The sequence below is a fragment of the Tinamus guttatus genome, unplaced genomic scaffold (assembly GCF_059628265.1).
Source record: "Tinamus guttatus ecotype Peru unplaced genomic scaffold, ASM5962826v1 Tinamus_guttatus_pri_ptg000601l, whole genome shotgun sequence".
NCBI lineage: Eukaryota > Metazoa > Chordata > Aves > Tinamiformes > Tinamidae > Tinamus > Tinamus guttatus.
Window position 1 is genome coordinate 285388 of NW_028289135.1, and position 12937 is coordinate 298324.

Consider the following 12937-nt stretch of genomic DNA (forward strand, 5'->3'; position numbering starts at 1 on the left):
ATTTGTGTCCTTTCCCTATGAATTATGTTTAGAATAGCCTCTGATGTAGATATAATTTTCTTCCAAAATTGCTGTGATTGACATCTGATGTGGGATGTCTCCACAGGGGTGCACTGCCCCGTTTTCCCTCCTTTATTTAGTTGAGATAGTTGATCCTCCTTCCTCTTTAGTTAAATCAATTCTGTCTTTTTTGCCCTGTTTGTTTCTGTTTAGCTGTGTTGAAGTAGGAGAGTTTACTACTTAGGGAAAAGATATTTATGCAGTGAACTACTGGGATAATTACTGGGTTTTTCTCTAAAGATGACTGGGGCAAAGTCAAAGTGTTTTACTGTATTTCTCAGTATGCAACTTGTGCCTTTTTGTTGGCCATTTTTTTTTCTTTTCTATGAATTTTTCTGAATTAGTAGCTGTCTTTTCTTGCGATAAGAATATTATCTCCTGTGTTAAACTGCGGTCTTTTTAATAACCAAGAAAGACCAGAAAATATGTTAATCCAAGTAGTCAGTTTGATTGTTGTATGGGCTATACTAAGCGTGATCTTTATCTTTGTGTAGTTTTCAGCTAGGAATTGCAAAATTTTCTGCCCTGGATAAGAGGGAGTCATCTGTGACTAAAACTCAGAGGCAGCATCCTCTAGCCTAGATTTGCCAAGTTTCATCCCAAATCAAGATAACTACGTATTTTTTTTTCTGATGAAAAATGGTGATTGTTAACAATACCTTAAATCATTTTTTTTTCTCTCTAATTATTCTGTATAAAAATTCTCCATTTACAGATGTAAAAGGCAAGCATCTTCAAAATTATCTGTCCAAAGATACCTGCAAAAAAATACTACCTAAAAATTGCAGGAGAAATAATTATCAGAAAATCAGTCAAATAATAAATAAATATATATATATTTTTAAACCAGAAGCAAAATTGACAAAACCTTTGACCAGTATCTTATATACCATTAATAAGCTTCAAAGCACATCTGCCATTTTTTAATAGCAGAGAGGGAGAGGAAGGGACACACTTACATGAAGGTTGTCATCCAAGAGACTATATATTTCTTCCATAAAATGTCTTTATTTCTAATATTTCTTTCTATAAAATTAATTTTCTGCTCTTATCAATATTGCTTCATGTGTCTTAAAGGCCTTTTTCTATGAAGGAAACCATACTGTAAAAAAGAAGTAAAGAAGTAGCAGTATTTAGTATAGCTGATGTTATACTTCACTATCAGGTATACTAAATACTGCTATTTCTTAAGAAAGGTCCTGTGGAGAGAGAGAGGTGGGGGGGAAAAGAAAAAAAAAAAAAAAAAAAAAAACCAACCCTTTAGAACATATGTAGTAGTAAAAGCAGCTTCACATGTAGTCCAGTTACCACTGAATGCACTACCCATCCCAGGCTTTGCCAGCTTTGGAGAATAATACAAAGACAGATGTGGGTTACTGCTCATTTTTCCAACCAGTGCAGTGCTCATCATATGTAGAGGGAAAAAATAGCATTAAGCTGGGCATTAGTTTTCATAGGAGCTCTTAAATCTAAATAATCTAAAATTTAGTTGCCTTGCTGTCTGCTCTTTTCAAAACACATCTGTGGCCGATACAGTGGGAGACTTTATTTATCTCTTGAGACCATTTGCAGACTTGCTGAGTGAGCCTGTTACTTTAAATGGATTGACCCTTTGACTAATGAGTCATGATTTTCCGGTGCTTAAATACTAATCCAAAATGCAAAACCAATTGGCTAATGGAGCTGTGGACCATAGGTTCCAACTATTTCATTTCACTTTACTGTACTTAGGAGACTCTGGTTAGTGAAGCAGTCTGGGATACGAGTCAACTCAGTCTTCTGCTAGAGGTTCCTATGTGACTGCTGTGCATTTCTCCCGCTGTGATTTTTTGCTGTTACGTATGTAATTATGTTCTGCTTTTCCTCTCACAGAAAAACAACCTAACAAAGTATATTTTCAGCAGCTGAAAACTTCACTGAGTCATCTGTAGCATACTTTTTTTTTTTTTTTTACTGATTTTGTTATTTTTAGATGCATCAAAAATGTAACTCGATTATTTGCATCTTAGCAGCATGAGTGATAATTTAATGAAAAATTAAAGATGTGTCTCTGTTAGTTACAGGATGAAGAACGCAGACGGCAGCAACAGTTGGAAGAAATGCGCAAACGAGAAGCAGAAGACAGGGCCAGGCAGGAAGAAGAGCGACGACAGCAAGAGGAGGAGCGAACCAGAAGAGAGGCTGAAGAAAAGGTTATGGTCTTCTGAGTGCAGCAGGAGTTCCGTATAGGCCTCTCCTGTTTAGTCTGGCCAGAAACAGCTCAATTTTGAGTCAGCAGGACTTGAATACATTAGCCTAGTGAAAACATTCATGGCCCAAGGTTTCATTTTATCCAAGGGGAAAAAAAAAAAGATTAAAAAAAATGTGGTTGTTGGAGCTCACTGGTGTTTCACAAATAATACAATAGAAATTCCAGTAGTAGCTTTTATTGCAATGAGATGTTTGTATTCAGTCTTTTCTGAAAGGTGTGGCAGAAATCAACTGTATCTCCTGACTTTATTCAGTGTTTAGTATGAATATTATGTTTCATAATGGCTGAGATGGCACTTAAACTTTTTTTTTTCATTTTTTAAATATGTTTTTGTTTTTACACACTTGGTTTGCACACATTTGCACACAGGTTGGGGTATGAAAATTTGAATTATTGTGGAGTTGAGAAAAATATTCCATATTGTCTTTACATTTGGACTTTAAGAAAAAAGGGAACTTGCATTTTAGAAAGGAAGGCAGTAATTATAGCAGGTAACTAACTCACTGTGCAGTCAAATATGTTTTCATTTTTGGCATTATCTCTTTTTATTTATTTATTTTTAAGGAGTCATCTCTTACAAGCCGCCCTTGATTAACTTATATTGCATAAGCATGCAGCAAAATTAACTACCATCTTAAAAAGGAACTTTATAATCTGAGTTATTTCCTCTCCTAAAGATTCTTTACAGCTTTGGAAAAATCCTTATCCTATAAAGGAGGATGTAACTTGAAACAAATTAATTATTTCTAGCACTATTTGAAATAGTAATAAGTGCTGGAAATGCCCTTAGTTCACATAGGCAGTTACTTTAGTTACCACAGGCAGTGGTAATTCCAGAAATAGCAGAAAAGCTGTGTTATAGGACAACTGTTTTTTTCTTTTTTTTCTTTTAATAGTAATATATTTTCTTTGCATGACTTGGTATAGATGCTCATTGCCAGAAAAGGAGAAAAAAAATAGTGGCAACTCTGTGTTGGAAAACTTAACTGTCGTTTGGTCCGAAGTGCCTGTCTGTCTGACCGCTGTGTTTTTGTTTGCTCTGGGCTTGCAGAGGCGGCAGGAAGAGGAGTATTACAACCGCCTCGAGGCTGAAAGGCGCAGGCAACACGATGAAGCGGAGCGAAGATTGCTGGAACCTGACGAGCCTGGTCTGTACAGACCTCCGCTTCCACGGGAATATGAACTCCCATCCCCAACCCCTTCATCTAACGCTCCTCCTCCCCCACCTCAGCGAAACACCTCTTACCTCAAAACGCAGGTTCTCTCCCCTGACACGATTTATACTGCCAAGTTTGTTGCATACAATGATGATGATGAGGAGGAGGATTCCAATCTAGCAGGTCAGGATAAGTACTCCAGCACAAGAAAATCTTATGGTGACTTTCCTCCTGCCACCCTTAAGCCACAGCAGCCCTCCCGCCAGCCTCGCCCAGTTTCAGATGGCCTCTTTCTTTCCAACTCATTCCAGCCATCTCCAGTCAATGCCAACAGTACTGCTGCCAAAAAAAGCCAGCCCCCGCCCCCACCAAACAAACCGAGTTTCATCCATGCAAGCAGCTCTAAAGGTAGAGATCGTGAAATCAAAATCTTCACTACAATCTTGAACTACCTTGAAGTTCTCTGCTCTGGTGATGTAAATATAATCACTTACTCTGTGATTTTTTTTCCACTCAATCACTGTATTTTCACTATGGTGATCTAACTTAAATCCTGATAATAATCCATTTTTGTAATTGTTTTGATCTCTCAAATTTCCTTGTTCCTTACCCAACCTCTTTCAAATCAAAAATTCATCTTTTACACAGTGAATTAGAAATGATTTTTAACTGTTACTCAACCAATCCAAAGTACTGTTGGTCTTGGCTTTCACTCTGTATCTTTCAGTGATTTGTTTTGTACAACTGACTACTGGTTACTTAGGACTTGCAGAAGCGCATCTCTCTTGAAGAGAGGAAGCCTTTCCTAATGGGTTCATGAAGGGAGCTTCTGCTTTCCTGTTTGGTACTGGGGCTTCTTCTAATTTCAATAGTGTGTGCAAATGGCTTTAAAAATGACCTTTATAGACGTATTTCTAAATACACCAGCACCAAGAGGCGTGTGGTATCAGGTACAGTTTCTGTACTTCTGCTTCATTCAGTCTGATTTTCTTGAAAAGGAGAGCAAAAATTCTATCGTAGTGTTTTTTTTGTCTTGATCATTCCCTTTACACTCCTACACTTCTTTGCCTAGTCATCTCTTCTTTCCTTGGTAACTCCAAGTGGGCATCCATAGAGATGCAGTTACTAGCAACTTCAGCACCATATATTTAACCTGCAGTACTAGTTCAGCTGTATGCACAAACCCAAAATTCAGTCCAAAGTTCTCAGCTAACTTGGTATATCATGGCCATATAGAAGTCTTTCATGTTTTACTCTTCAAGTATTTGTTTGAATTCCACCCCAAGTAAATGGGCAGCTTATAAGACTTTCAAATAGCAGCATCTGCCAGCCCTACATCTGTTTCATTCTATATTCTTCTGACAAGAAGGTTGGTCATAATATTCTCATAGTTTTCCCTTCTTACTTGTGTCAGTACAACAGAATTCAGTAAATGTTTGACAGCCAATTCACCCTGATCAAATTATCCTTCTAAAATGCAGAGGATAATCACCCAGGAGAGCAAGAGAAAAATGTTCATGCTAGCTTCTGGCTGAATGACTAGGTTATGTACTGGATTTGAATCCCATGAGAAATCAGGCAGCCTACACCATGGTACATCCCCATTCACTTTTTTTGGCCACATAATGAATTATGAGAAACTGTTTTTCTTTAATCATAGGTGTTAGGTTCTGGTCATAGAGAGCATAGGAGCTTCAGAACAGTTTCCATTTATCTGAAACACTTATAATAGTTACAGTAGTACATGAGTATGACTTAGGATCCTGTGTGTGAGACCATACAGGTATGTGTTACTGTGAGCTACCTGTCTGCATCATTTTCACTTAAGGCTCAAGTCACTGTTTTCCAGCAAGGCATCTTTTTCTTTGCAGGGCAAAGTTGGCTCCTACTACAGCTAGACTGTTTCCAGTGCCAGGGAGCTCTGCACAGCACTATATGTTTTTGTGCCCAGTTACAATTACTGTCTAACTGACATGTTTGATGTTTAGCAGTTTCACTGTTTTGGGTCTATACACCACGCATGTTGCATAAAAGGCATCCATGCCGATGCTCACTTAAAGAAAAAAATGTTTTATTTACCCTAGCATTCCCTGTGAGATCTCTTGATGTTACAGTCACTGTGGATTCTGCAAGCCCATCTGCCACTCCTGTCTTGCTTTGTCACTGTTTCCAAGTTCCTCCAAGGAAGGTGATGGGAGTTTTGATTTTTTTTCAGTTTGTTGTCATGAGACTGGAGTATGGACAGACAGTGTGCGTTGTGCAGCAACCAATATATGGTACCGTTACAGGAGAGCAGCCAAAGCGTACAAGGAATTGACTTACACGTGCCTACAAGTGGCATCTGTATGAAATGTGTAACCTTGAGAAAGCACCATATCTCTACAATAGATATCTCTTTCACTGTCAAATCACCAAGCATTGATTTCAAATCTTGGTTTTGTTCTTGCTTTGAGCTCCTTATATTGCAAAGAGTTAATTAATTAAAGTAAAATTGAAGACAATAAATTTACAGGAAAAGAAATCCTTCAAATATTATAACTGCCTGTATTATTAGCTTGCTTTTAGGAATAAGCTGGATCAAGCTTCTAACATGTCCATACTGAATTTTTGTTCTTTCAAAATACTTTCTTTTTCTGGAAATTGTTACTTGAAATAAATTAGAATTGAGCATAAAACATGCCTTCCACCACAGCACATAGGCTTCCAAAGACCCTATCTTCCCTTCCTTACTTGGCACTTCACAGGCTGTACATGTAATAAATTAAGTAACTCTAGAACCATCAATCACTACTTGGCATCACTACTCTTACCCCTCCCATCATCCGCAATCCAGTATATCATTTCATCTTTAACTGCATTTTCCAACCCTGTTTTTTGTTGGCTTTTTTTTTAATGGAGAAATGAATCTCAAGAAAGTGAAGTGTTCAGTTGCATTTTTTTTTTGTGTATGTGTGTTTGTTTTTCCTGGAAAACAATCAGGAGGACAATCTACAAAGATTTGTTTAGGTTTTTGGTTACAATTAAGGAATATTGTAGTATGATGCTTCACCTTTAATAACCTAATCCATAAACCATACAACTAATTCTGAATCCTCTTATTTCATAATTTTTAAAATAGCCATGAGAACAGGTTAACTTCACCTGATTGCTCAAGCTTCTCTGAAGACTGCCTGCGTAACGTACAAAGCCGTTTGCACAAAATGCAGAATCCACTGTGCAGTTTGCCATCTTCCATCTTGCTGGCTCTGTTACATGACTGTCCTTTGCAGCTCTCTTCTGTTCTGAATGTTAACTCTAGTAAACCATGCTTCAGCAAACTTTGCTCTCGTACCTTCTTCCACTGGGTTGCCTAAGATGAATTTAAAACTATTGAGTCTGCCAAGAACCCTCCCTCTCTCCCCACGCAAAAAAGTCAACGCCCCAATCAAAGCTACCATCTTTAAAGTAGTTGGCAGTGTGAATCACAATGTGAGGACCCAGATCTTTCAAAGTGGGGATGGTTATTGCAAGCATATGAGATTAAAGCCTGAAAGGAAAGAAAATCTTTGTATTTCTGGGCTACCTAGTATGACTTGATCCACAACAACTTTCTGATGAAAAAATTGAATCTACATCCCATCAGCTAAATTTGTTTGCGTTCCTTTATCATATTACCTCTTTTCCATTATGGAATATTTGTGAGATGTTATACACACCAGTGGAAGAAGCAACCATTCTGCTCTGTACAGAAGAAGGTTCACAAGACATAACGTGTGCAATATTGATACCAGAACTGCCTGAAGACACACCTGAGTATTGTGCTCTGACAGTTCTTTTTTCCTGAGAGTTAAGAGAATGCAGCCTTAAATGCTGATTAAATTATTACTTTTGATTGGAAAGGTTTTGTCTTGTGACCTTTAGAAAGGATTAATATATTGTGTAAAACTGTGTGTATCTTGTATTAATTTAAACTAAAGGTGCAGTGCTGTAAGATACAGACTTCAAAAAAAAAAAAAAAAAAAAAAAAGGAGAGGGGCATTTTCTGGGTGGTAATACCTTAGGTAATCTGGCTAAACAAAGACAAAAGTTTTGGCTCTTCTGAATTGCAAAGATGATATTCACTAATTTTAGACTTTTTATTTTATGAGACTTTTTTGTCTCACAAATACAGCAGCTGCAGCTAATTTATTTCCCTGTAGAACTTGTTGCAGGATAGTCAAGTGAGTATGGAACTCTTTCCTTCAATCTCCTGAAAATGAGCTTTAATGTTTAACAATGAGACATAATAAGATAAATACCATGACTTGATATGAGTTGAATAGTTTAAATAAAATGTGTTCTGACTTGATAAATAAAATTAGGAATAAGAAATTACTTTTTTTGAGGAGGAGGAATAGAATTTATTCCAGTATTGACTTTAAATGTTGTACAGATCAGATGACCCTCCAGATTATTTCTGACTCCATTTGAAGTTATTTCTTGAAAAAAGCACTGCACCTTATAGAAGAAATAAGATGTAAAATTGTTGTGTTGTAGCTGCTCTTCTTCAACTGTCATTTTTTTTCTTTTGCATAAGGAATAAATTCATACACTGGATCTACAGGAGCAACTGTTGGCGCCCAAGAAATTTATCGGGATCCAAGAGACAAAAGATCTAAAAGGTGACATGCAGGAGGTCCATTAAATGTTAACTTTTATTCATGTGCTTTGACTAACTTCTTCAGTGGCTGATTTTTTGCTCTTGCCTTATCTCTGTGGGCTACTTATTAGTCCTGCAGTGGGTTGGAGTGTCTTGGGCTGCCTCAGGATACAAAGAAAGTTCTACAGGAGTCTTGGCTGCTGTGATTGTACTGAGTGATCATTACAAATGAACATCTTTTAGGTGTATTTATTAAATCTGAACAGTACATCGCACGAACTTCTTACCAAATTTGCAGTAAGCTTAAGTAGTATGGGTTATATTTTGTACGTGAGTGGCAGGCTTTCCCGTGTAGTGTTAAACATGCAGCTGGGCTTTGCCTAGGATTCTGTAGGAGCTGGTAGCCCAGTTCATGTATGCTTGTTAATATGCAGTTAATGTTTCAGTGGCATGTGCAGAGCAGATACTTCTTGGAGCTAAAAGTGAAACTTCTCTAATGATGGAATTCAAATAAATATCAAAACTGTATTATGAGAGTCAATCTCAGATATATTGTTACCTCTGCTTAGAGGAGACTGATAAGAGTAATTTGAGATGGTCATTGTCATGGCCAGAGACACTTTTTACAAAAAAAAAAAAAAAAAAAAAAAAAAAAAAAAAAGTAGATAGTTTCAATAATGGAGGCAAGTGAAAGAGGTTAGGCCATTATCACATTTGAAGCCTTGCCAGTATAGAATAGAATGAAGAGGTGTTGCAACTCCTACAGCAAGCACACTGTTTTTTTTTTTTTTCACCAGTACTTAAAAGCTTTATATTAGAGTGGGGTTTGTTGTTTTTTTGTTGTTTTTTTTTTTCATAGACACAAACTACCATAGAAAGCCATGGCAATTTAGCCATAACAGCAGTGCTGTGCTAATGCTGACTGCACCTTAGTTACACTGGCAATTTTATTTTAAAATTGGCAAGTGATTTCCTTCAGGTTTATATGTTGTAGTCATGAGCTTTCTCTTATGATTTACTAAATGATAGCTCCCTGGAAGAATTAAGGGCAAATTGGGGCACAAATTAGTATTTGTGCCCCCCAGTAAACCCTGCAGAATACTAATACAATTACAGTATTTTGCCACTGTCAAGACCACCACTTGCCACTGTCAAGTTAATGTATTTGTGATTAAGAATTTTTATATTTAAGGTTATTTTGAGCTATAATTATAACATGTCTTTCTTTCTTTTTCCAGTCAAGATGCAGATTTACCTGGAGCACCAGAAAATCTGACGTTCAGGGAACGCCAGCGACTTTTTTCACAGGGTCAAGATGTATCCAATAAAGTAAAAGCTTCTAGAAAATTAATGGAACTGGAAAATGAGTTGAACACAAAATAATATTAAAGCACCTTATCAGATGTAACTGAAAGATCTCTAAAATGCGGGCTTGAGATGGGGAGGGGCTCTGCTAATGAACAGGAAATGAATATTTTCTGAAAAGAGAGTTTGATTCCTCTATATCTAAGACTGTTAATTAAGATTTAGAGATGTTGCAATAGCAAGAAAACTGATTGCTTTACCAGGAGCTTGTGGTTTATACAATTAAAGCACTGTAAAATTTTAAAGATATGAATCACGTGAAGGTAACTTTCTTTCCTTCTCTTCTTGGGGTTAAGTTCTTGTGCACCAGACCAAGTAGCACTTGTCAAAGATAAGTTCTGTTTCCTGGTGTTTTACAGACACACTTTTGTTTTAGCTGCTGAGCAGAGAGAGTGAGAATAACTTGAACTGCCTAAACTAAACTGTGCACTAGATATTAGTATTTTAGGTTGTTTGATAAGAAGCCAATATCTGGGCCATCTTAATAAGTCTTTATATGCGAGTTTGACATACTACATACACATATGCTGTTCATACAGTGATTAGCATATCAGTACAGATCTTAACATTACTTAGTAGTGGGATAATGTATTCTCTAGATAAAACCTTGGACCCAGCAAGTCTGTAGAACATTTTTATTCCAAAATGGATGCCTAAGAATTTATCTGTAGTTATGGGAAGGTTTTTATGTAGATGTATCATCAGTATATGTTCTTCAGACTTTTGAAAATGTGAGGTTGAAAAAACTTGGGGTATTTATTGTATTTGAAAATTACATAAGCAATAGTTAGTGGGCTACAATAGTGTCCCTTTTACAGCTAGGACTAAAATGCTGGTTGTGTGTTTACAACAAGGAGTAACAATTGCAGTTCCAAAGCTTGCAGAACTGATGCCTATGTTTTCCAAGGAAGTTAGAGTAGAAGGAGTAAGGCAACTGGCCAAGGAATAGCACAGGAGTCTACTATTATCAGTTCAGCAATATCTCTTTTTGTGTGGAGAAAAAGACTGAAGTGTGAAGCATCAAGGGTAACGCTGTTGGCTGGAAACAGGAATGTTAGCAAGCTACTCAGCTGAACTGGTCTGCTGGCAGGAAATTGTGTCTACTTACGTTCAGAAAGTAATCCTTGTAAACTCTTTTTCAAAAATCTCTCTGGCTTTACTAACATCCTGTTACTGTTATATGAAAGATGTTTTGGCAGTTCAAGGTATTTCTTCACACTGTAATAGCCTTATTTAATTTTAAATTGTTAATCTTTTTTCCTCCCACTGTTGTTTCTTCAGCTATGCATATGTGGCTGATGATGCTGGAGATAAGGACCTCATCAGAGTTTTTCTCGTTGTGTGATGTTAGGACAATGTATGTTGTGATTCCAAACAAATTTTCTATTTGAGAAAGCCCTTTACTGGCTTTAGATGATTTTTTTCCTGTATCATATTGTTCTCTTATAAATATATATTTAGGGAATTGTGCACACTTCCAAATACAGAGGGGTAGACTTTCACTGCCTTAGGAAAGAAATCACTTTTAATAAGAGTTGTATGATAAATAAATGCAAGTTAATGAAAATTGGAGTGTAAATATTTTTTACGTATTTCAGGTTTCTTATTTGAAAGTGTGCTTTTACCGTTTCACCTGTTAAATATGAAGTAGAAGATTAAACTGGTTCAAAGTGTTAATGAAGGATTTGCATGCTTGCTATGTCTGTTAAATCAGGAAAAGCAAGCCTCTCCCAATTTATCTTAAGAACACTAGCAGCCTTACAGTGACAAATTTTTCTTAAGGAAAAAAAAAGAAAAAAAACTTATGCTGTGGCTGAATTTACTATTGCTGCTAGAATCTGAAAAAGGCTTAGCAAAAGAATATCTATAACCTTCAGTTGAGTGGATTTGGCCGCCATTGGGCATTTGGGTCAAGTGTGAATATGTGTAAAAGTGCTTTTCATATATTTGTCTGTGCATTATTATGAAAAACATCAGAACTGCTGTAGTTTCCCATTTCTACTGTATTTCACTTGCAACCTATTTTTAATAAAGTTTGTATTGTATTTAACTTTGCATTAAATGTTTTCTGTACTGTTTGTTATCTGATTCTGCATTTTAAACAGTACTACTGTAAAAAGGGGGGGGGGGTTATGTTTTGGCTTACCTATGCTATTAAGATACACTTATATGCAAAGTCAGTATATGTCATAATGAACAGACCCCAAAAAATCAAATTAGCTTAATATAGAGGAAGAAGAAATGAGGATGAGTGAAATGAGGACTAGAGATAACAGCTTGATCTGATGTTGGACACTATATCAGTTACTAGAAAGAAAAAGCGGTATTTTACAGCTTATCCAAAAACTTAGGAAACAATAGATACTGGTTATGTCAGTTATGCAAGTTTGCCTGAGTGTTTTTCACTTCTCTGAACAAAAGGAACTTGGAATGCAGCACCTTGGAATGCTCACTGGAGCCAGGATCGAGCTGTGCGCGTCTCTTCCAGGTGAGGTCTGTGAAATCTCTCAAGTTAGAGGGTCTGTTCCTTGGAGTTGTCAAAGTTATTAATGAAAACATTCTGAATCTTAGTATAAGAGATGAGCTCTTAAATGCGGCAAAGAAGCTAAAACCCAGAAATTCTGTTTCTTGCAAGGAAATCATGAGATAGGGTGACTGCCATGACTTCTGCCTGTTAACTGTAAGATGTTGCTGAGAGGGATCTTTGGCCTCCATTTTTGATTCTGTAGGTATTGATTGTGAAAATAAGGCTAAAGAACTCTGAATTTCGATCAGCAGATGTGTAGACTTCAAGAGGAACAATAAATTGCTCTTCTGTATATTAGTCCCTATGCTTAAGGAAAAGGAGAAAACTGGTACAATCAGTGATTATTTTTAAGACCTGTAGTTGTCACAACTGTGAATTGTGTGTTACAGAAGCATTTCTTTCCAGACTTAGTCTGGATGAAAGGAGAGGAGGACTTTGTAATATGGAACAGCAGTAACAAGTTTTCTGTAGGAAAAGCTTAAATGTTGCAAAGTGCACAAAGCTCTGTGCAGTTGACTTTAGATTTGCCAAGTTACTGAGCGTACAAATATGATTCAGCTGAACAAAGCAGCATCTGCTTTGCTTTAAGTACATGAGCAGTCACACTTTGTAGCTTTTGATATTTTAACTGAACATATATTTAAAAGCTTTACTGATTCAGGCAAAGGTATTTCTTGCTTTCTTGAATTGACTTCCATGATAATAACAGTACATGCAAATGTCATTCGCACGTGTAGGCAGGTTGCCAGTCTTAGTAAGACTTGAATTATTTAAAATCTAACAAATTTTCCTTTCAGCACTTGTCATTCAAATACACTGCTTTTCATCTGCTTTTTACCCACTGCACTGTACTCTGGCATTTGGGGAAAAGAGGAGCAAAAAATGGTAAAGTCTTTAATACGTGTCCTGTTAATGATAAACTACGTACTTGATCACATGTGTTTCTGGTTTTAGGCCAA

General features: G+C 36.7%; 1 protein-coding gene across 18 annotated transcripts in view; it reads left to right on the forward strand.

Annotated features, from left to right (window-relative positions):
* Nucleotides 1–10339, forward strand: part of AFDN (afadin, adherens junction formation factor) — a 119179-nt gene extending 108840 nt beyond the window's left edge. For 8 of the 18 annotated variants that reach the window (XM_088534850.1, XM_088534851.1, XM_088534858.1 and 5 more), the window contains 4 exons: nt 2118–2252; nt 3363–3651; nt 8024–8108; nt 9325–10339. In XM_088534850.1, coding sequence (XP_088390976.1) covers nt 2118–2252; nt 3363–3651; nt 8024–8108; nt 9325–9469 — 654 coding nt within the window. In that variant the 3' untranslated portion in view covers nt 9470–10339. Of the gene's footprint in view, nt 1–2117; nt 2253–3362; nt 3877–8023; nt 8109–9324 lie in introns of all 18 variants that reach the window. The other 10 variants (XM_088534854.1, XM_088534856.1, XM_088534860.1 and 7 more) reach the window with 4 other exon arrangements.
* Nucleotides 10340–12937: the final 2598 nt, after the last annotated feature.